The sequence below is a fragment of the Phyllostomus discolor genome, chromosome 2 (assembly GCF_004126475.2).
Source record: "Phyllostomus discolor isolate MPI-MPIP mPhyDis1 chromosome 2, mPhyDis1.pri.v3, whole genome shotgun sequence".
Lineage (NCBI taxonomy): Eukaryota > Metazoa > Chordata > Mammalia > Chiroptera > Phyllostomidae > Phyllostomus > Phyllostomus discolor.
In genome coordinates, this window is record NC_040904.2 from 116667916 (window position 1) to 116692956 (window position 25041).

General features: G+C 37.3%; 1 protein-coding gene and 1 non-coding gene across 2 annotated transcripts in view; one reads left to right on the forward strand and one right to left on the reverse strand.

Annotated features, from left to right (window-relative positions):
• Positions 1-25041, forward strand: part of CENPJ (centromere protein J) — a 59048-nt gene that overhangs the window by 15136 nt on the left and 18871 nt on the right. The window contains 9 exon segments of the mRNA XM_036018393.1: positions 391-502; positions 1596-1698; positions 1804-2323; positions 2326-2373; positions 2376-3416; positions 5115-5247; positions 8615-8780; positions 15586-15828; positions 19449-19533. Of these exon segments, the coding sequence (XP_035874286.1) occupies positions 391-502; positions 1596-1698; positions 1804-2323; positions 2326-2373; positions 2376-3416; positions 5115-5247; positions 8615-8780; positions 15586-15828; positions 19449-19533 (2451 nt within the window).
• LOC114514189 lies at positions 15018-15124 on the reverse strand. Its single transcript, XR_003685927.1, has one exon. It is a non-coding gene; the product is annotated as a U6 spliceosomal RNA (small nuclear RNA).

Consider the following 25041-nt stretch of genomic DNA (forward strand, 5'->3'; position numbering starts at 1 on the left):
ACCACGCCCCCTCTGCCTGTCCTACCTGTCTGGATAAATGTTTCTTTAAATCCTTGGTTGTCAGACTTCCATACAGTTTGATTTTCTGGCAATTTTGGTTGTTTTTTTGCTTTTAGATTGGTTGTTATCCTTCTTTTGGTTGTATGAGGAGGTGAAGCCAGTCTACCTATACCTCCATCTCAGCCGGAAGTTCTGAAGAATGTTGTGTTTTAATTAGGGTTTTGTAGTTTTTCTTTGTCATAGTAAAGAAATCCTTGAGAGCTGTGAAATCTTTGGCATGCCTTACTTTTAACTAGTATTTTTTTTAGCTTACTAACTTGTAAAATTATCAAGTTTTAAGACTTTAATTTGATTTTTCTTGAACTAAATTGTTCTTAATTTTTGTTCTAGATGAAGGTGTTTTGCCATGTTGGGAGAAAATGACAGATCAGGTTCAGGAAGAGAATGATGTGAACCTAAAAAAATTTGCTGATTCCTCAGAAGTGGTTAATGTTGAAGAAAGGTACCATCCATGTTACAAGGAATAAGAAATGCGATAACTTTTAATATAATGGCCAGCCATTATTATTGAGCACTTTCTTTGAAAGATACATACTCTTTTTGTTTTTGCTTGAAGATGCTTTTATATTTAAGGTTCAAGATACAACTGAACACATACAGTCAGCAACATAAGGAATTTGGGAAGCTGTATCAGTTTAAGTGGCTTTGACATTGCATTGGAAAAACTGAGCAAAGTTTTTTTACCTAATAGTAATATATGGGTAAAATTAATCTTCTCTCAAATAGTTAGGTGAATCTTATTTTGGAGAAGAGAAAATAAATTATATATTAGAGTCTCACATTTGGTGTCACTTATAAATTCAAATTTTGTAAGTCTGGTTATAGAATTTAAAAATGTTATGACAAAGCCCTAGCTAGGTGGGTGGCTCAATTAGTTGGAACATCGTTTCATACACTGAAAGGTTAAGGGTTCGATCCCCAGTGAGGGCATGTGCCTAGGTTGTGGTTTTGATCCCTGGTTGGGGTACATATAGGAGGTAGCCTATCAATGTTTCTCTTCCTCTCTCCCTCCCTTCCTTCTCCCTCTCTAAAATCAATAAGCCTGTCCTTGAGTGAGGATTAAAAAAACAATAATAATAAATGGAATTTTGTGACAAATATAATATACTAATATTGAAGTTGTTTATTATTTTCTTAAATACTTGAAATATTTTAATATATGTGATTAATGGGCAAATGACTTTTTTGATTGTTGTTCTATTTACATTGTTAAGAATCTTTTAAATTAAAGAGTGTATATAATGAACTATTTTTGAAATATGTTTTAAATTTACATAATGAACACATTACTTTAAAAATTAATCTAAGGTTGACAGATGGACTTCAGAAGAGTTTTTTTTTCAAATCATGTAGAGTGCTGTATATATCTATTTTGGGAGATGGAGTGAGATTGTAGCTTTCATTAAATTTTTAAAGGGGTGGTCTGTCACTTTGGAAAAGGTTAGTTGTTAGTATAGTCAGCAGTGTATATCAGGCAGACTGTAAAATATTCACATCATGATTTGCATGTTACATAACTTTATTTTTATTATCAGGCCTATTAAAGCTGCTATTAGAGAAAGAAAACAGACATTTGAAGACTACTTGGAAGAACAAATTCAGCTGGAAGAACAAGAATTGAAACAGAAACAGCTAAGGGTTAGCATCACCACCATTGGATTAAATTATCTAAGATGGTAGAGATTTGTCTATAATTTGCTTTAAACATACCAGCATTAATTCAAATATTGTTCTTTATTATAGGAAGCAGAAGAATCATTGCTAGTCAAACCAAAACAACCATTCTTAAAGCGCGGAGAAGGTTTAGCTAGATTCACTAACGCTAAATCTAAGTTTCAGAAAGGGAGGGGCAGTAAACTAATGAGTAATCAGAGCATTTCAGAGGACCAACCTGTGTTTAAAATAGACAGACAACAATTCCAGCGGAAAACTGCTCTTATTAATAAAGAACTATGTACAGAGAACCCTCATCCTAAAAAGAACAAAGCTAGAACCAAGAGCGGTTATGCCACACTCAGTGAGAAGCCAGAAGTGCTTAAGGGTAATAATGTGAAAGGTTTCTTTCCATCAAGATTGAAAATACTGGCAGGGAAGAAATGTGGGAAATTTAGAGAGCAGTTCAAGTTAGAAGAAAAGGTAGAATCTAATAATAAAGAAAATGTACCTGAGTGTACAAAACCTTATGATATTGGTTGCGAAGTCTGGAATAACACACAAGATAAAGACATACATCCCCTCTCTACAGGGCTGGAAGGCTGCATGGCTTTAAAAAGCCAATAACTGAGAGCTTGAGAGAGTCAGGATCTTCTCCTGACATTCTGTTCAGAAAAAGTTAGAGAATTGGGAGCAAGAAAAGGAAAAGGAAAATTTGGAATTAGATGAGTTTTTGTTTTTAGAACAAGCTGCTGATGAAATATCATTTTCCAGCAATTCCTCATTTGTACTGAAGATCTTAGAGAGGGACCAACAGATTTGTAAAGGTCACAGGCTGTCTTCTACCCCTGTCAAAACTGTGCAGCAGCAAAAGATGATGACACTGGGGCCCATTAGTCAGTGTAACCAAAATGAGCATCCAGACCATAACAAACATGAAAATGAGGGTGAGGGTGAGGTTGCACCCAGACAACTTAATTCACTGTCCTCACCTGATGGATTGGGGGGACCGTCTGGTAAAGTCAGTGAAAAAGTGTTCCAAATGAACACTTCTGAAAATCAAAGGAGGTTGAAAGCAAGCGATAATGTAATGAACAGTGACAGTAGCACTGACTCTGAGGAGCAACTGGGTGTTACCATAAAGTCATCAACTGAGGGTAACAAAAGGGATTTGAGCAGCAGAGAAGATAGTCCACAAGTTTGTGATGGTAAAGGACCTTTAAGGAATATTGGGACTCAAGAAGAGAGTAAAAGGAGAGATGTGGATTTAGATTTGTCCGATAAAGATTGTAGTAGTGATGAGTCTGTCATAACAGAAAGCTTGAAAAATAAAAGTTCTGAGTCCTTGAGTAGGCCCTCATCTCTAAGCATGAGTAAATTTGACTTTGATGATGAAAGAACTTGGACCGATCTTGAAGAGAATTCATTTAAATGTGATGTTACCCATGGGAATGAAGCCATTTATGGAACTCCCCAGACCTACCCTAATATGAGTGATATATGTATACTGGACAAAATAATAAAAAGGAGGGTTGCACCAGTGAAGAAGGAAGACTTGAGCCAATCCAGCAGAGGCACAAGTCCTCCTCCTACATCGGATCTGATGATGAAATTCTTCCCTTCTTTGAAACCAAAACCAAAACCAAAATCAGATTCACACTTGGGAAATGAACCCAAGTTAAACATTCAAGACCAACCCACTGGTAAGTCAGAGCATCATAAAATGTATAGTAGATTGTTATAAACTTAACATTTATTTTATCGTGTATTGTCAGAATGCTTAAAATACTAACTTTTCTGGTTGCTATGTTAAAGTTTGATTTGTTTTGTGGGTCTAAATAATGTAATAGTAGTATAAGAGGTTCGGATGAATTGTGATTTCAGGTTTTTCAAATTTAAGCCTGTCTTATTCTTAAGGCTGTAAAAGTAATTGCTTTATTATTAAATGAGATAACATTTAAATTTCTTTTACAACCAGGAAGGGAGTACCCAATTTATGGTTTGTGTTACTGTGGAGGAAACTTTGTGCCTACTTTTTTTTGAGGACTATATTTTTACTTTTTTTTTTTACTGCCTCATGCATTAACTTGTTAAATTTGACCAAGAAGAAATACAGTATAATCCAAGTTTCTTTCTTCCCTCAGACCTGGGCTCCTAGTCCCCTTTCCTAGAGGCACCAGCATTCCCATTTCATTTGTATATGCTAAATACATTCCATGCACATGAAAGCATATGTCTGAGTGTAATTTCCTTTCTATACAAATGAAAACATGCCTTTTATATAACATTCTACATCTTGCTTATATATTTTGAAGGTTGCTTTAATACAGGCATCTTCCTTGTTCCATTTAATGGCTGCATAGTATTCAGATGATGCGATAGACTTTTTAAACCTATATTGAAAAACCCTTCCATATCATGGCATATTATAAACTCTGAATGCCTTGCAAAGCTTTAAAATATTAATTATAGCAAGCTATTTAAAAAGTAGTCTGAATTTAAAAGTAGTACTTTTGCAGAAAGTTTGGAAGTTTAAAAAGTATACAAGTGAGAATGTTTATAACTGAACTAGCCAGAGGTAACTATGATATTGTTTTGGGATATTTTCTTTCAGTCATTTTTCCTTTGTATTTTAAATATCATAGCAACATGTTATAACTGCCTCATCCTTTTTAGCTGGTATATAACATGTGTTGGCCATATCATTAAACACTGTGTACTTTAAAAATGGTTGCATGACATTATATGAATGTAGTGTAATTTTATTCAGTAATTTTCTTAGTGTTCAACAGATGTTTTTTTTACTAATATAAATACACTGCAATGCATATTTTTGTGCAAAACTGTAAGATTTTACGAGTTTTTTCTTTAACTAGATTTTTAGAAGTAGGGTCAAAGTAAATATGTGTATATTAGTTTTGGGATATAAATCGGGTTTAGTTTCCAAAGGGTAGTTAAAAGACAGGAGTGTTAGATATTTTACTCTCTTAAATAGCAATTTGATACTGAAAAAAAAGCCTTAATTTGTATTTCTTTGATTAGCAAGGGGTAAGTTTTGCTTTTTGGTGCTTTAGATATCTTGTGACTTACTCATATTCTTAAGCTATTTTTATATCCTGGCCTTTAAAAAGTTTATTTGAATGATTTTTTTTATGTATAATGTTAATTAATTATCAGATTGAAACTTTTGAGGTAGAATAATTTGATTCTTAAATTTAGACTGGTTTCATCTGGAAAGCTAGGACAGTAAAATTATTCCAAAATCAAAATTTAGTTATTAGAAACACCCTAATGCATTTTAATGGGGTATTTACCATATTTTTGGCTCTTAGTGTTAATAGCTAGCTAGTGTTTTTGCTGCTGAAGGCCTCTTGTGAAGTTCAATATGGCCTGTTTTATAGGTGACAATGCTCGATCTCAAGTTTTGAGAGAGAAAGTTATTGAGTTGGAAACGGAAATAGAAAAGTTTAAAGCTGAGAACACATCTTTAGCTAAACTTCACATTGAACGAGAAAGTGCCTTGGAAAAACTCAGGTAAGTTTGTGTCAGTAAGTTGGAACAAAATATACAGTGGTTCAGTTAGTATCTTTAAGATCATGTCTAGAATACTGGAAATAATTTTTGTCAATCCAAGAACATAAGTGGAAATGAAATCTGTACCACATATGAATTTTTTAACTAAATACAATGACCCATTGTGGTCAAAGCTTTGTTAAAAGGGGAATTCTCTTGGTGATGGGATTACAAATTGAAATTTGAAAGGCAGTTTGGGGTTATGAATTCAAGCTACATTGGCCAGTGTATTAATTTCTTAGGGCTGCTTTAACAAAGTACATATTAACTGGATGGCTTAAAACATCAGGAAATTATTTTCTCATGATTCTGGAGGCTTAGAAGTTTAAAGTCAAGCTGTCAGCAGAGCCATGCCTTTTCTCCTATCTTCTAGTGGTTGCTGACACCCTTAACATTCCTTGGCTTGCAGCTGGACATTTGGGTTTTGGTTATTGTGAATAATGCTATTATCATTGGTGTACAAATATCTGTTCACTTTTCTGCTTTTATATTTCTTTTGGATACCTGTATTTTTCGGACCATAAGACACACCTAGGTTTTAGAGGAGGAAAATAGGAAAAAAATTTTTGAAGCAAAAAATGTGGTAAAATATTTAATAATATAAATAACATAATATTTCACTGATGTAACTCTAAACAGAACTCAGGAGCAGTATTAACAACTATTATTCCTCCCAAATCGGGGCAGGGGCAGGGTGTGTCTTATAGTCTGAAAAATACATTATGTACCCAGGGTAGAATTGCTGGAGCATATGTTGAACCAACCTTACATTAACCTTACATGCATCCCACTTGGTTATTCTGTGTAATCCTTTTAATGTGCTCTTAAATTTGGTTTACTAATTCACTGAGGATTTTTACATATATGTTCATCAGGGGTATTGTCTTGTAGTTTTCTTGTGGTGTCTTTGGGTTTGGTAGTATTGATGCTAGTCTCATAAAATGAGTTTGGAAGTGTTCCCTTTTCCTTTTTGGGAAGAGTTTAAGAATTGGTATTAATTCTTTGAATGTTTGGTAGAATTTACCTGTGAAACCATCTCATCCTGGACTTTTCCTTGTTGGAAGATTTTTAGTGATTCAATCAGTTGTTATTGGTCTGTTCAGGCTTTCTGTTTCTTCTAGATTTAGTTTTGGTAGGTTGTATGTTTTTAGAAATCCATTTCTTCTAGGTTATCCAGTTTTTTTGGTTATAATTGTAGATAATGTGACCTTTTTTGTATCTGAGGCATCTGTTGTAATGTCATCTCTTTCATTTATGATACTTATTTGAGTATCTCTCCTTTTTTGCGGGGGAGTCTAGTTAAAGTTTTGTTGAGTTTGTGTGCTGTTTTTCTCCTTCTGAGACTGGTGCAATGTGATATTGGTTTAGTTCTTGTTGTTCCATAAATCCTGGAGGCTTTCTTCATTCTTTTTTCTCCTTTGACTATAATTTTAAGTTATCTGTCTTCTAGTTCACAGATTCTTGCTTCTGCTGGAGTGTGTTTGTTGTTGAAGGTTTCTGTTGCATTCTTTTCTTTTTTTTGACTTCATTGTTTTCTCAGCTTGAGACTTTTTGTTGGGTTCTTTTTTATGATTTTTCTTTGTTGAACTTCTCATTTTGTTTCATGTATTGTTTTGTTGATTTTGTTGGGTTTTCATCTATGTTCTGTTGTACCTTGCTGAGCTTCTTTAAAACATGTATTTTGAATTCTTTGTCAGGCAATTTGTAGATCTGTTTCTTTGGGATCAGTTACTGGAGCTTTATTAATTTCTTTTGGTGGTGTCATGTTTGCCTGATTCTTCATGATCTGTGCAGCCTTGTGATAACCTCTTCCTGTTTTCATAGATTGGTTTTGGCAGGTCTTTACCTTCTCCTGCTAGGTCCTTGATCCAGGATCCACTTGTACCTCCAGGATCCTAGTTGAGTGGGATTCTAGCCAGGTCATATGGCTGCTTCTGGGTCCACAGTGGGGTCCATGGTTGGCAGGCCTGTTACCAGGGGTGCAGGTGGACATGGACTAGACCCCTGGTTGGACAGGACTGCTTTTGGGTCCATGGTCAAGCAGGGCTGGAGGTAGGTCATAGGTCATGGGGCTACTTCTGGGCCCACTGTTGCCATCTGTAGGCAGGGGGATCAGTTACTATGGGTAAGGATAAGTGTGGCCTCTGCCATTTCCTGGTTACCTTCCTGCTGGCTGCCTGGGTGAGCAGGATTCTCTCTAGTACCACAGTATAGCAGGCTGGAGCCAGGCCACAGGGCTGTTTCAGTATCTGTAGTTGGGACTGAGGTCTGTGGGCCTCTTACCAGGGGCATAGATAGGTGTGTCTCTTCCCGAGTTCTCTGGTGGATGGAGCTGGGGCTGAGTCCATAGGGGAGCTAGGCTGTTTTCATTCTGCAGCCAGGACCATGTTTAGTAAGTCAGCCACTGGGGCATGGGCCTGCCTTCTCTAAGTGTCCTTGATATCATGGCTTCACCAGAGTTTCCATACCTCCTACTTGGATCCTAGAGCTTCCCCAAAAGCACTTATGTTCTTGGATGGCTATTGGATTGTTGTTTATGTAGGGGGATGTAAGCCAGGGACCTCCTGTTCCATCACTTGCTGATGTCACTCTCCCTGTATTCTTAACACAGCATGAAGAATGAGCCTGGGTTATGATAGTCCCTCTGATCAGCACTCTCCTCAGCTAGATACCAAAGTCCCCAAGTGGTGCATAAGACCCAGTTAATATAGTCTTCAGGTTTTTTCCCTACTTCTGACTCTATCTTACAATTTTAGACACACTGGCTGCCTGGTGTTTCTTTGAACACATCAGGCATATTCCTTCCTCATGGTTTTTGTGTGTGGTGTTCCCTCTGCCTGAACTGTTTTGTCCAAATATCCTCATGGCTATTCTCTCATTTTCTTCAGGTTTTACTTCAAATATTGTCTCAGTGAGGTGACCCCATTATAATTTTAATCCCCTATCCTGATATTCTCTAACCTGATTCCTTGCTTATGTTCTTCCTTAATACTTACAATGCTCCATATATTTGCTTATTTATTCTATTATTGCCTCTCTCTCCCATTGTGTGTAAGAAGCTTCACGTGAGTAAGGATGCGTAGCCGTGTACTGCTTAATGTATAGCAGGTGCTGTCAGTGGATGCTTGTTGAAGGGGTGCTTTATTGAGTTAATTGACTGCTATTTCAATGTTTTAGATTGAGGATGGATTAACTAAGACTAGAAGCTCCTCATTTCTAGGCTGTCACTGGTGTTACATTTTGGTGCCACATGTGGATTATTATATTGAGATGGTATTCTTAGATTATTGAAATACTCCCCTTAGATAACATGGTTTGGTCATTTTAGGAAAGATATTGCAGATTTTGAACAACAGAAGGCAAAAGAATTGGTTCGAATAAAAGAATTTAAAAAGGAAGAAATGAGGAAACTACAAAATAAACGCAAAGTTTTTGAAATGTATACTACAGCTGCAAGAACTTTTCCAGATAAAAAGGAACGTGAAGAAATACAGGTATACCGATACTTATATACTCATACAAGTTAGTGAAGATGACAGTCCTATAAGAATTTTAGAGTTATTTAATGTATCAAAGAGACATTGGTATCAATTTATTAATCATGCATTGGCTCAACAAGTTATCTGTCTGAGACACTGCATTAAGAACATCTTTGTAGTCTGGTTTTTAGAGAGTAAAATATTTATTCTCTTACTAAAGGCTTTCAAAAAAAAGAAAACTATGATGATGGCATGAATGAATTAATAAGCCAGGAGTTGGAAGTTCACTGGTGTAGTGTTGTATTAATTTGTTTAACCTACCACAGAACAAGTACTGTTAGTTTTGTTTATTTACAAATGTTTAAGGCTTATTATATACTAAATAAGTGTTTAATTCTAAAACATACACACTGATAGGCCAAATTATCAGACTTGTTAATTTCAAAGTTAGAAATGGATATGATCAGAGGAATGTAGTACCGTATCTTTAGGACTATAAAATGCACCTAGGTTTTAGAGGAGGAAAATAGTAAAAAAATTTTTGAAGCAAAAAATGTGGTAAAATACTGAATAATATAAATAACATAATATTGCACCAATGTAAATGTAAACTACATTTACTAGTGAGGTAAGCTACATTTGGACTATAAGACTCGCCCCCTTCCAAATGGAAGGGAAAGGGGGATGCATCTTATAATTTGAAAAATACGGTACTTAAAAAAGAACTAGTGCATTTCTAGCTAAACTATAGAAAAAATATAGGTGAATATATTCATGGCTTTGGCATATGCAAAGATTTCCAAAGAACTAAGTATAAAAGAAAAAAGTGGATATATTGGAATTCATCCAAAGAAAATACTTCAGTTTACCAAGAGAAAAATTTTAAATGGCTATCCCTTGTTTATAGCATAAAATGCAAACTCATCTTCCAATTCCATATTTTAAATACCAGTATTTCTGAGTCCCATCCTTTGCTTTCTTCCTTTCTGTAGTACACCATCTTTGAACAATCTCATCTACACACCTGCAGCTTAAGTTATCACATGCCATTTTGATGAGAGTCTTTAACTCTTATTTTTACTTTTGTGGGGAGAAACATGTGCTATGTTTTGGTTAATGCTTGGTTTATTAAATCTTTTAGACTTCAACAATCTATTAATTTTTTTTCCCAAAAAAAGGCTGTGCAGTGCAGTCTCTTGCTCTCACCCTTGTTCCAGCACCCAGTTTTCTCCCCTTTTGAGATAACCAGTGTTACAAATCTTGTAATTCTAAGCAAATGCATATATATATACACACAAACACATACAATTGTGTGTGCAATTGTGATAAAAAGTTATCTTAACATAAAGAGCATCCTCATTATTTTACCACTGAATTCTATTCAATAGTAAATTGAATAGATATATGGATGTGCCATAATTTACTTAACTAAACATTTATGTTGTTTCTGTTCTTTTTCTATCAAGAGTGCTGTCCGGAATAATCTTGTACACACATCAGTTCACAATCATTCTTCTACTTTGTTATTTTACATGGGGTTATTGAACACCTGTGATGTAGCAGGCATGTGCTGGGAATACAGGTGTAAACAGAATGAATTCATCCTTGTCCCCATGTAGCTTACACACACAAGTATATCTGTAGGATAAATTCCTGGAAGTAAAATTTCTAGGTTAAAAGGGGGTGGTATTTACATTCATAGATATTATAAGATTTATCCCTTCATAAATATTGTTTCAATTTTTAATTCTACTAGCAATTACTAGAATGTTTTTGCTCTTTGCCTGCTAGGTAAAAGATTAAAAATTGATATTAAACTTACTTGAATTTCTTTTTAAAATGTATACTCTAGATTATAGATTATTGCTATAATCCATAATACAAATTGAGCATGACTTTTTGTGAAGACTTCAAATACTTTAAATAGTAGTTAAAATCAAATTCAGCTGTCAGATAATTTTTCACTAAATTTAAAACTATAACCTGTTCTAAAATATCTGCATAATGGGTTTGTCATTTCATTTTTATTGTTTCTGACTCTCTCAGGAATAGAGCAATACTTGGCTATGTTATGAAAACCCTACAAGACCCAAAAGGAAAAAAAGCCAACCTTCTTTTTTTTTTTTTTTTAAAGACTTTATTTATTTATTTCTAGAGAGGGAAGGGAGGGAGAAAGAGAGAGAGAAACATCAGTGTGCAGTTGCTGGGGGCCATGGCCTGCAACCCAGGCATGTGCCCTGACTGGGAATCGAACCTTCGGTTCAAAGCCCACGCTCAGTCCACTGAGCTATGCCAGCCAGGGCTAAAAGCCAACCTTCTTAAACCACCCAAGATTATAAGATTGACTCCCCTCACCTTCCCTTCTTTGCCATAACTGAGATTTCTTCTTCCATTGTGATTCAGACCATAGTAGAGGAGCTTTCTTATTGTGGTTCTATTTACTTTGATGAGAATAACACATAGATTTTACTTAATTGTAACCTGGTGCCTTTCCCTCAAACAATATATCCTCTTATTCTCCAAGCCAGTTCTTTCCGGTCTGCTAGTCCTTAGCCACATGTGACTATTTAACTTTTGTTAAGTTAATTGAAATTAAACTAAAAATTCAGTTTGCCAGTGACATCAGCCATATTTCAAGTGGTCAGTAGCCATTGTGTGACTGGTAGCTATCATATTGGACAGTGCAGGTCCAGGACACATCTGTCATTGCAGAAGGTTCTGGATGGTTTTGATGTAGAGGCCTCATATCCTGGAGATTTGGTGAGTTAGCTTTCCTCTTTAAGATGTTAGACTGTTTCATAATTTGCCAACTTTTTCTTGAACCCTCTTTCTACTTTGTTAGTGTTGATTTAAGTATTGGACACTTTTCAAAAGACTTGGTATGTTGTCTGTAGCCATGGATGTTCATTATTTGTTTCTGTTGTTGGTATAGTACCTTCTTTTCCTTAAACTAATGGCTTATTCATAGTTTGCTATTGAATATACTTACCCTTCTTTCTACCTCTACTGTGCAAATACATACTTTAAAAACAAGTATCACTTAATTGAAAACTTTATTTATTGATACACTTCCACTTATTTTTTTTTGGTTTTCATGTTTTTATTGGGGGCACAGTGAAGGTGACCTCCTCTCTGTAGTGGAGCTGTTCACAGTTTTTCAGCCACTCCAAGCTTGGGCCTTTGGGATCTTGGGGATGGCTGGGCACATTGGGCTTACTCCCATCATCGGACAGGCACTGGATAGATGTAGGATGTCACTTGATTGATTCTTGTGGCATACTTGGTGTAGGGACTGAAGGGAACAGATTTCTAGCGAGGCCCCTGATGATGATGGACATGACTACCATTGGCTCCTTCGGCCAGGTGTTCTTGAGGAAGGCAGCAAGTCTCCCACATCTTGGTCTTGGCCCACTTCCACTTAAATCATTAAAAGATTAATTAGAGAGATGGTACAGGTGTACACAGTGATAATGTGGGTTCAGTTTTAGACCACCTCAACAAAGCAAGTCCCATGAATATTTTGGTCTTCCATTTCATATAAAAATTATGTTTACACTATACTGTAGTCTCTTTAAGTGTGCAATAGCATTGTGTCTAAAAGAACAAAATGCATACCTTATAGAATATACTTTATTGCTAAAAAATGCCAACCAGCCTTCAGTGAGTCATTATCTTTTTGCTAGTGGAGGGTCTTGCCTCAATGTTGATGGCTGCTGACTGCTCAGGGTGGTGGTTGCTGAAGGCTGGGGTGGCTGTGGCAATTTCTTAAAATGAGATAACAGTAAAGTTGCTGCGTGGATTGACTCTTCCTTTCATGAATGATTTCTCTCTAGTATGTGATGGTTTGGTAGCATTTTACCAACAGTAGAACTTTCTTTTTTTTTTTTAGCTTTTTTTTTAAAAGATTTTATTTATTTATTTTTAGAGAGGGAAGGGAGGGAGACAGAGAGAGAGAGAAACATCAATGTGCGGTTGCTGGGGGTTATGGCCTGCAACCCAGGCATGTACCCTGGCTGGGAATCGAACCTGGGACACTTTGGTTCCCAGCCCGTCCTCAATCCACTGAGCTACGCCAGCCAGGGCCAGAACTTTCAATGTTGGTGTCAGTTCTCTCAGACCCTGCCATTGCTTTATCCTTTTTTTAGAATGTAATATTCTAAATCCTTTGTTGTCATTTTAACATCTTCACAGCTTCTTTACCAAGATTCCATCTCAAGAAACCACTCTCTTTGCTCATCATAAGAATCAAGTTCTCATCAGTTTAGCATGAGAATACAGCAATTCAGTTACATTTTCAGGTTCCACTTTAACCCTAGTTCTCTTGCTGTTTGTCACACTTGCTATTTGTACTTCTTCCACTGAAGTCTAGAACGCCTTAGTCATCCTTGAGGGTTGGAATCAACTTCTTCCAAATTCCTGTTAATGTTAATATGGGGTTGGCTAAAAAGTTTGTTTAGTTTTTTCCATATGATGGCTAGTAGTGCTTACTTGTCTTTAACTTCATTTGAAACAATTTTGTGAGATTGTGTTGCGACAGCTGTCATGTTGACATGTGTTTTAAAAATTATCAAAATTGGTGAATTTTTGTGCAGCTATTTCAGTGTTAAAGATGGAAGAAAATATGCAACATTTTCTGCATATTAAGTTTTATAATTTGAAGAAAGGTAAAAATACAACTGAAATGCAGAAAAGATTTGTGCAATACATGGAGAAGGTGCAGTGACTGATCAAACATGTTAAAAGTGGTTTGTGAAGTTTCTTGGTACTATTGACATTTTAGCCAAACAATTCTTTGGTATGGAAAGTCGTATGCATTGGAAGATGTTTAGCAGCACTGCTGGCCTCTACCCACTAGAAGTCAATAGTGGGAGATAGCTGACATACTCAAAATATCCATATCAGTAAAGTTATTGCTGAAAATGAAAAATGTGTCCCTTATTTTATGGAAAAAAACTAAATGGACTTTTTGGCCAACCCAATATTTTGATCTCTTCCCATGAATCATGAATGTTTTTGATGGCATTGAGAAAGGTGAATTCTTTCCAGAGGTTTTCACTTTAATTTGCCCACATCCATCAGAGAAATCATTGCCTATGGCAGCTATAATCTTATAAAATATATTTCTTAATTAGTATGACTTGAAAGTCAAAATTATTTTTGATCCACGGGCTACAGAATGGATGTTGTGTTAGCAGGCATGAAAACAACATTAATCTCTTGGTACATCTCCATCAGAGCTCTTGAATGATCAGGTGCATTGTCAGTAAGCAGTAATAGGAACCCTTTTTCCTGAGCAGGTCCCAGCAGTATGCTTAAAATATTTAGTAAACAATACTGTAAACTATGTGCTGTCATCCAGGCTTTGTTTATAGAGCACAGGCAGAATAGATTTAGCATAATTCTTAAGGGCCCTACGGTTATAAGAATGCTAAGTAAGCACTGGCTTCAACTTAAACTCACCCACTGCACTAGCCCCTAACAAGAGAGTCAGCCTGTCCTTAGAAGTTTTTGAAGCCAGGCGTTGACTTCTCTCTAGCTATGAAGGCCCTAGATGGCGTCTCCTTCCAATATAAGGCTGTTTCATCTACATTGAAAATCTGTTGTTGATATAGCCACCTTCATAAATCATCTTGGCTAGATCTCCTGGATTACTTGGTGCTTCACCTTGCACTTTTATGTTATGGAGAATGCTTGTTTCCTAAAACCTTATGAATCAACCTCTACTGGCTTCATACTTTGCTTTTGCAGCCTACTCACCTCTCTTAGTCTTTTATAGAATTGAAGAGAGTTAGGACCTTGCTCTTTATGCTTTGGCTTAAGGGAATGTTGTGGCTGGTTTGATCTTCTGTCCAGGCTACTGTAATTTTTTCATGTCAGCAGTAAGGCTGTTTTACTTTCTTATCATTCATAATGTTCACTGAAACAGCACTTTGTTGGCTGTTGTGAGATTTACATGAGCATGGGTAGGATGTCAGGTTGTCTGTGTATGTTAATGAAGCGGTTAGATTTCTCACCTCCTTCAGGTTCATATTTGAGTGGGTTCTCTGGTGGGTGGTAGGGAATGCTTCCAGCTTCTGTCTATAATCCTTTCCTCAGCTTTAGTCACTCCTCTGACTTGCACCTGCATATGCTGTATAGCCAGCTGACTATCTCTCCTTAGTTCTTACATCCATCTTTATTCTCTTTGTACAGTTACAGATTGCTTCTGGACATCTCCAGGAGTTTCTTCACATATGTCATCTAGTCCATCTAAAACAGCTCATTTTCTTCACGAATTTGCGTGTCATCCTTGTGCAGGGGCCATGCTAATCTTCTCTGTATCGTTCCAATTTTAGTATATGTGCTGCCGAAGCGAGCACACAACTCATTTTCTTAAAACCTGTTTTTTATAAATTCCCTGTAGAATCAGTTTTCAAGGCTGGTAGTTTTGACTTTGAATCTTCTATTCTTCGCTTTACCTCAGCTCTTCTTCCTTCAGTTAGTAATTAATTCCTATTAACTTTTTCTTCACCAGATATCCCCCATTTATCTCATTTATTTCACTTAATATCTTAGTTTAGACCTTTATTATCTCATAGTCATGTTATTGCACTTAACTCCTAAGTGTTGTCTGTCTCCTCATTTCCTTGATTCCTGGAATTAATTTTGCTGATGGTATGAAGTGAGGCTCCAGCCTGAACCCCTTGTTCCCTTTCCTGAAAATCCCAGTATTACTGGAATGTGATTGAGCCTTCCCTTTTCTGTTCCCTGTGCTACACTAGCTGTACTCTTCTATGACATTATTTTAATTCTAGTAATTCTTTTTTGTGGGGAGGGACAGGCTTTGAAGCAGCAGATAGCAGATTTACAGGAAGACTTGAAAAGAAAGGAAGCAAAATGGTCAAGTACACATGGCCGTCTTAGGAGCCAGATAGATATGTTGGTCAAAGAGAACACGGATCTCCGGGAAGAAATAAAAGTGATGGAAAGATTCCGACTTGATGCTTGGAAGAAAGTGGAAGCCGCTGAGGGCAGCACCAAGATCGGTCAGTGTGGGACTGCCATGAAGAAAGAGGGGTCCATGGTAGGTTTGGAGATTGGCTTTGTCAGGTTAGGGAGAGATGTTAAATATTTGGGCAGTCAGATTCATAGAGACAGAAATTAGAAGGGTGGTTGTCAGGGCTGTGGGGAGGGGAAAATGCAGGGTTAGTGTTTAATGGGGACAGAGTTTCAGTTTTGTAAGTTAAAGAGTGTTCCTTGGATGGATGGTAGTGATGGTTGCGTGACTGTGAATGTACTTAATGCCACTGACTTGAGCACTTTAACATGACTAAAAATAGTAAATGTTATATTATATATATTTTACTGTCATTAAAAAATTTTGAGTATTGTTATATAGATAGTTTTCAAATTCATTTGTGTAATTTTAATAAAGGGATTATTATAAACTGCAGGCAGACAATCTGAGTTAAAGCAGGTCAAGGGAAGTGTTTTCAGAGAGTCACATTTGTGTAACCCTTTTGAGTCAGGTAATTGGTGTTTCATTCATCTGTTCACAACTCTGACTTGCCAGACACTGCAGATAAAGAAAGCAATGAACAAAATAGGCAAATGTCCTTGCCTTCTTGGAACTTAATATTCCAGTGTCAGGAGAAAGATTATAAATAATATAGGTAAATAAAGTATATGACGTTGTGAAAACTAAGGAGAAAAAGCAAGAAGGGGGAATAGCTGTTTGGGGTCTTGCAGTTGTAGGTAGGGTGGCCAGGGAAGGCCTTACTGAGAAAACGACATTTGAATAAAGACCAAAGAGTGTCTAAGCCAGGCTGGAACCTGGGTGGAAATCAGAGCAGGCACAGGAGCCCCTGGCCTGGAGACTGTCTGCTTGGAGGGCTTGAGGCTGAGCAAGGGCAGAGGCTGGTACAGCAGGTTCTTGAATAGTGTTTTTTTGATACAAAGTTGATGCTAGGAACTTAACTCTTTTATCAATTAGCCTGATAGAATTGCAGAACCTATCAAGGATGTTAAGTGAATATTTGCTATAAGGCTGGAGCAGAGTAAGTAGGGAGAATAGTAGGGAAGAAATCAGAGATAGGATGATGACGGGTGGCAGGTGCAGATTTTATTAGGCCTTAATATTTTCTGTAAGCACTTGGGTTTTTTCCCTGAGTACAATGGGGAGGTCCTTGCAGGGCTTTGATGGAAGCGGTGGCCTGATCCTTTGTCTTTGTAAGCTCACTCTCTATTGTAGACATGGGGTGGGGGGGGAGAAACTGTGGGCCCAATCAGGAACATCAGGGGGCATTATTGCAGTGATTCAGACCACAGATGATAGTGGCTTAGGCTGGGGGACTGACATTGGAGAGGTTGAGAACTAGATGGGATTTATTGATGAACCACATAGGGGAAGTGACAGCATGAAAGGAGTCAGGAATGCCTTCCCAGTTTAGTGTAGTTTTTGCTTAATGTAAGAGTTTCCATTTGTTATGAGAGTCCACAAGAAGACATCACATATTGCTTAGGGCTGTGGACATTAGGAGCCCATGTGCAGACAAGGGAAGTTTGAAAGGCCAAGGAGATAATCATGTAGAGATGTTATGCAGGGAAAGTCAGGCTGGAGCTTGAAGTTTGGGGTCATCAGCATGTATGGTGAAGCTTTGGGCCAAGAGAGGTGACTGAGGCCAAAAGTGAGGCTGAGGGTGAGAAGCTGGGGGTGAGGAGAATAAGCAACCAGGGTGTAGGAAGGAAAGGAGGCTGGATGGTGTCCTGTGAGTCAAGTCTTTGAGGAAAGTGTGATCTTTGGCATCAAAGGCTGCTGCTAGGTAAGTTGAAGACTGAAGGTTGGTCATTGGATTTACCAAGCAGAGATGTTGAAATAAAAGCCCTACAGGACAAGAGGGAATGGGGAGAAGTTTCAGACAGGATATAAGAACTGTGTAGAAAAGTTTTACAGTAAATGTAAAGAGAAGGAATAGTTGGCTGTAGGGGAAAGTTATCTTTGTTTTTAAGATGGGGAATTAACAAGTGTTGGTGTATTGGTAGAATTGGTTCAGTAGAGAGAAAAAAGATGCAGGAGAAAGGGGGAGAGTTGTGGATGCATTGTTATGAGTGAGGGGAAATGGGATTGAGGGAATGGGGAGGCTGGCGTTGGCCAGGAGCATGGGCAGTTTGAGTCCAATAATAAGGTCCAAGGTCTGGACCCAGGGATAGATGTGGTGCCAATGGGTAGGAAGTTCCCTCCTGATACTTTAACTTTCTCAGTGGAGTGGGAAGCATGGTCCTCTACTGACAGTGAGGATGGAGAACATGGGAGAAAGTGTGAAATTGTTGCCTAAGAGAGGAAAGCCAAGGGACTGGAAAGTGTAGTGTGAGTCCTGGGTAGCATTGGGGGCCCATGAAGGTTAGAGATCACTATTTCCATTGAGAATGGCTTGCATTATTTTTTTCTTGTTTGGCTTTTTGGGGGTAGGTGGTGGAGAGTCATGCTTTAGGAGAAGTGTGGTCATCAGGGGAAATACCACCCAGGAGAGAGAGGGGTTTGGAAGTTTACAGTATGCAGTGACCCACAAGAATTTTACCTACTTAAGAAGGGCATAGGCTTCAAGGTTGTGAGGGACATAGAACACATGGATCAATGACTTGTGGGACCCTGTTGGCTATAAGCCTTGTTGGAGTTAGGGTATAAAAGGAATGAGCTGAAGGATAAGCTGTGGTAGTCTGAAAGTGGCATTCTCCCTTCCTTCTCAAACAGGTTTTTATGGAAGCTTCCCTAGATAGAGGCATTTGAAAGAACAGTCTGATGAACACCTGAAATACTTGCTTAGATTGAATCACTGTTAATGTTTTGCTATATTATGTGTATGTAGTTTGCTGGTCCACTTGAAGGTAATTTCAGAAATCATGGCATCTCACCCCTAAATACTTGAGCACTAAATGGCATTGGCTTTTTGAATAGACCAGGCTAATAATTTCATGCCTCACATTATGAATTCAAATGCTTTGAAATCAAACAGTTACTGGTAATTGAAGATAGTGATGATGACAGTTCTAGAGTTTCCCCATAGTAGTTTACAGCTGAGATTGGAGGGAGAGTAGGTCAAGAGGTGGAAGCTACAGAGCTGGAGTAGCATCAGGAGAGGAGGAGTACATGGTGGATGAGTACACAGCCATAAGACTTGGAGCTGTGCGGGGGTGGGTAGGGAGGAGGGAAAGAGATTTGGTTGGAAGCAGTGACGGGGAGCAAGGAAGACAAGTGTCCTACCTCTAAATCTAGGGTTGTGAGCTTTGAGGACCCTGAGAAACCTCCAGCCTTGCAAGGGACAGTGGTGAGCAGTCTTCTCAGCGGGAGTTAGAGTTCAGTTAGAGCAGGACGGTGATGGAAGTATTCACTGGAGAGGCCAGGATAGGGGGGTTTTGCTGATGGTGACCATGAGGTCCTGCCCCCTCCTCTGGCTAATCTGGTATCAGTCACAGAAGACTGTTTCATTTTACATTGTCTGTTATGCCTTTAACTTGAGGATTGAATGTATTTCCAGATGTGGGGTGTGTGTGTGTGTGTTGTTCACTCTGGTCTCTAGTGACAAATGAAAACAATGTAAATGAACATACTTAAAAAATTCTCATTGCAAGCTGAGTTCTGTTAGTGTCATACATTGTACTAATATGTAGACTAACACTAATTTTATATTCAATTATCTCCTATAGAATTCATCAGTTCGAATTCAAAAGAGACAAAATTCTGCTGGAACCCAGTTAGAACGATACAAGAAAAATAGTTTGCCCATACAAGGTAAGAAGTTGCATGATCTTTTAAAAAGACATTTCAGGAATTTAAAGAATAGAGAATTTACAACCAACTTAAAAAATAAAACACTCAATATAATTGATGCCCCATGTATGCCACTCCCCCACTTAATTTCCACCCTCATGGTATTCCCATGCTCCTTTCTCATTCTTTTACTGTATTGTGTTCGTAAATCAATAAGAGTATTTTTTCCATAATTTATGTTATCCCTCTACAATTTGCTTTTTTCTCTTTATATTTTAAGACTTACCACATTAACACATATAAACTCTGGTTTATTGAGTTTAATAGCTATACATATTCCATGTGTGTTTTCCTGGCTGCAGGGCATTCAGGTTTTCTCAGTTTGTCAGTAGCATGTACAGGGCTGCAGAAAGTCTTGATTATGTGAGTTTCTTTGGGGTACTTGTCAAGAGTTGGATGTTGGGTCATAGCAGCAGCTTTGTGCAAGTACAGGAGGTTTTCCTTTTGCTCTGCCAAGTGTTTTACCAGGTGTGGTTATTTTTTGTTATTGTTTGTTTTGTAATTATGCCATCAGCTGGTCAGACTTTACAATTGTGGCCAATCACATGGGTGTAAAATGGTGGGTCAGTGTAATTTTAATGTCATTTCCTTGATTAGTGGTTAGGTCTTGTGGGCATCAGTTTGAATAGTTACTGGGCATTTAGATTTCCTCTTTTGTGGCTTGCCTCTTTATTTCATCTGTAACTTTGAGAGGGGGTAGGGTGTGTGTGTTTCTCTTCATTGCAGTTAGTTATTCTGTGCACTGATTCAGTTAAAAGCACTGCCAAAATCATCTCGCTGTTCTGGTGTAGCTTTTCAGTTTCTGTTTTTCATGTACATGTTTTTTCTTTTAATATTGAATTTATCAATCTTTTTTCATGATTTTAGGAAATACTCAATATTCAGTCACAAATATATCATTTTCTCCTATGAACTTTTGTTTTCACAACTGGTTCTTTAATCTACCTGGAACTTTTAGAACTTGTTTTTGTGAATTAAATTTAGAAAAGTGGATGTCACATATGCAGTTTGACAATTATAAAGGAAAAACTTGGATAACCACTAGCTAAATCAAGAAATAGATTAGAGGCACTGAGAACCGACCTTTCCATGATCATATCACACTGCTTTTCCTTGTAGTCTCCACTCCCATAAGTATAGCCCTGAAAAAATATTTTACTTGTTTTTGAGCTTTCTGAACAGTCATATGTGTATTTCATTTTCATCTTTCGTTATACATTGCATTTGAGATTCAGTCATCTTGATCTGCATCTCTGCATGATCTGCATGAATTTTCACTGCCAGGTAGTATTCATTGTATGAATATAGTACAATTTACTTTTCTCTTTTGATGGTTAATTTATTTTATTTTTTTTTAAGTTTCAGGATGTTACACAGTGGTGCTGTGAACATTGTTATACATTTCTGGTATGCACGTTAATTTCTCTAGGGCATATACCTAAGGCTGGATTTCTGGGGTATTGGGAGGAATACCTTTAATGCTCGCTATTAGATTTTGGTAAAATATTTTCCAAGGTGATTTTACTTTCTCATCAGCAAAGTTAAGTGCTTGCTTTGCTCCAGACCTTGTTAATACTTGCTATTGTCAGACTTAAATTTTTGCCATTCTGGGAGTAGTGTAACAGTATCTCATCATAGTTTTAGTTTGCATCACCCATATTACTAAGTATGTTGACAACCTTTGCCTGTGTTTAATTCCTTCGACAGCTCTATTACAGGTATCTTCTCCCAGTCCAGGGTCTTTTGTCTTTTTTACTTTTTATAGAATCTTTTGTTGATCTGAAATTCTTTATCTTTTTAAATTGAAATATATTTGATATATAACATTGTAGAAATTTAAGCTGTACAGAATATTGATTTGATACATTTATATGTTATCATTACTCGTGTAGCAATAATTGGTACCTCTATCACCATTACATAACTATCATTTCTTTTTAGAGGTTGGAATATTAAGACCTGGTCTTTTAGTAAGTTGGTGATTATAATATGGTATTATTGCCTACATTTTCACTATACTGTGCATTAGAACTCTAGGATTTATGTTCCAACTTCATACCCTTCAACATCTCTCCTATACTCCCTCCTGCCAGTCCTTGGTAACTAGCATTTCATTCTGTTTTTATGAGTTTGCTTTTTTAAAGCATTCCACATATAAGTGATGTCACACGGTATTTGTCTCTATCTGACTTATCTCACTTAGCATAATGCCCTCAAGGTTTATCCACATTGTTGCACATGGCAGGATTTTCTTCATCATGGTTGAATAATGTCCCTTTGTGTATATGTGCCCATCTTCTTTATTCACTTATCTGTTGATGGACACTTAAGTTGTTTCCATATCTTGGCTATTGTGAATAATGCTGCAGTGAACATGGGAGTGCAGAGATCTCTTCAGATCCTGTTTTCATTTCCTGTTCTTGAATATAGACCCACAAATAGAAGTGCTGGATCATATGGTAGTTCTATTTTTAGTTTTTTGAGGAACCTCCATATTATTTTCTATAGTGGCTGCACCACTTTACATTCTCATCAACAGTGTACCTGGGTTCCCTTTTTTCCACATGCTTGCCAACACTTATCTCTTGCCTTATTTTTTTAAAAAAGATTTTATTAATTTTAGAGAGGGGAAGAAAATGAGCAAGAGAGTGAGAGAAACATTGATGTGTGAGGGAAACACCAATCAGTTGTCTCTCACACACCGCCAGCCAGGGGTCTGGCCCACAATCCAGGCATGTGCCGACTGGGAATCGAACTGGTGACCTTTTGGTTTGCAGGATGACGTCCAGCCCGCTGAACCACACCAGTCAGAGCCTCTTGGTCTTTTTTATGATAGTCATTTGACAGTTGTGGGGTGATTCCTCATTGTTGTATTTTATTTGCATTTCTCTGATGATTAATGATGTTGAGCATCATTTTATGTACCTATTGGCCATTTGGGTGACTTTTGGAATATGTGTGTCTAGTTTCTCTGCCCATGCTTTTTTTTTTTTTTTTTTAAGATTTTATTTATTTTTAGAGAGAGGGGAAGGGAGTGAGAAAGAGAGAGAGAAACATCAGTGTTGTCTGTCATGCGCCCCCTCCTGGGGACCTGGCCCACAACCCAGGCATGTGCCCTGACTGGGAACTGAACCAGTGATCCTTTGATTCACAGTCCAGCACTCAATCCACTGAGCCACACAGGCCAGGGCTCTCTGCCAATATTGTAATTGGATTGGTTCTTTTGGATATTAACCCCTTATTGGATATATGGCTTGCAAAAATTTTCTACCATTTGGTAGGTTGCCTCTTCATTTTGTTGATTGTTTCCGTTGCTGAGCAAAAGCTTTTAAGTTTGATGATTTTTGATTTGTTGATTTTTGCTTTTGTTTGTACTTATGGTGTTGTATCTAAGGATACATTGCCAAGACCAGTGTTGAGAAGCATATTTTCTGTGTTTTCTTTAAAAGTTTTATCGTTTCGTGTCTTATGTTTTAAATCTTTGATCCATTTCAAGTTAACTTTTAAGAGTGTTGTAGAGCAGTGGTCTAATTTCATTTTTTCTTCATGTGTTTATCCGGTTTTCAGAACACCATTTGTTGAAGAGACTATCTGTTGCCCATTGAATGTTCTTGGTTTCTTTGTTAAGTATTAGTTTACCATATATGTGGAAATTTGATTTTGAGCTATTATGCTCCATGGGTTTGTGTGTCTCTTTTTATGATAATACCATACTGTTTTAATTAGTATAGCTGTGTAACATAGTTTGAAATCAGGGATTGTGTGACCTCTGACTTTGTTCTTTTTTTCTCAGGATTGGTTTGGCTATTTGGGGTCTTTTTTGGTTCTATACAAAGTTTAGGATTTTTTTTTCTATTTCTATTTCCATTGGAATTTTGATGTGGATTGTGTTGAATCTAGATGGCTTTGAGTAGTATGGCCATTTTAACAATATTACTTTTTCTGATCTATGAACATGAGATATCTTTTCATTTGTGTCTTTTTGATTTCCTCCAACATTGCCTCATAGTTTTTGTCCTATAGATCTTTACCAGGTATTTTTTTTTGTTTTTGACGCTGTTGTGAATAGTATAGTTTTATTTTTTCAACTGTTTCATTTTTAGTGTACAGAAGTGAAGCTGATTTATGTATGTTGATTTATACTTTATAATTTTACTGAATTTATTGATTAGTTTCAATAGTTTTTTTTATTGAATCTTTGGGATTTCCCTTTTCTTAAAATATATTTTATTGATTATGCTATTACAGTTGTTACATTCCCCCTCCCCCCCATTTTGGCCCCTCTGCCCTGTATCCCCCTTCTACCTGCATTATCCCCCCTTAGTTCATGTCAGTGTGTCGTACATATAAGTTCTTTGGCTTCTCCATTTCCTATACTGTTCTCTTAAATGGTCTTTCTTTTTTGGATGTAGAAAGTGAATTTAATCTTGGTTTAAGAAAATCCAAACAGTAACCATACTGACAATGAATTTCATCATATAACTTTATTTCAGATATGAAGTCTTTAAGATGCTAAATGCCAAATGATTTCTTCTTCATGGCACTTCTTGCATTGCCTTGACCTAAAAAATTAAAATACTATTTGAAGGCAAAACAGTGAAAGCAAGAGAAGTTCTTTTTTAAAAAATATTATCTTATTGTTGTTCAAGGACAGTTATCTACATTTACCCCCTACAACTCCCCCTGCCCCAGCCATCCCCATCTCCCTCCTCTGCTTCCACCCCCCACTGGTTTTGTCCTGAAAAACCAATGGAGGTTTTGTCCCATTGGTTTTGATAGTTGTTCCTGAAAACCCTTCCTCCCTTACCCCCCATTATCACCTGCCACTTCCCCTCTGGTTACTATGAGATTGTTCTTAATTTCAATGTCTCTGGTTATATTTTGCTTGCTTGTTTGTTTTGTTGCTTAGGTTCCACTTATAGGTAAGATCATATGGTATTTGTCCCTCACCGCCTGGCTTATTTCACTTAGCATAATGCTCCTAAATTCCACCTTGTGCTATCCAAATGGTAGGAGCTTCTTCTTTCTTTCTGCTGCATAGAATTCTATTGTGTAAATGTACCATACTTTTTTGATCCATTCATTTCCTGATGGGCACTTAGGTTGCTTCCAGTACTTGGCTATTATAAATTGTGCTGCTATGAATATTGGGGTGCATAGGTTCTTTTGGATTGGTGTTTCAGGGTTCTAAGGGTATAATCCCAGTAGTGGAATTGCCAGGTCAAAAGGCAGTTCCATTTTTAGTTTTCTGAGGAAATTCCATACTGTTTTCCACAGTGGTTGCACCAGTCTGCATTCCCACCAACAGTGCACTAGGATTCCCTTTTCTTCACAACCTTTCCAACACGTGTTGTTTGTTACTTTGTTTATGATGGCCATTCTGACTGGTGTGAAGTGGTATCTCATTGTGGTTTTAATTTGGATCTCTCTGATGGCTAGTGATATTGAGCATCTTTCCATATGTCTATG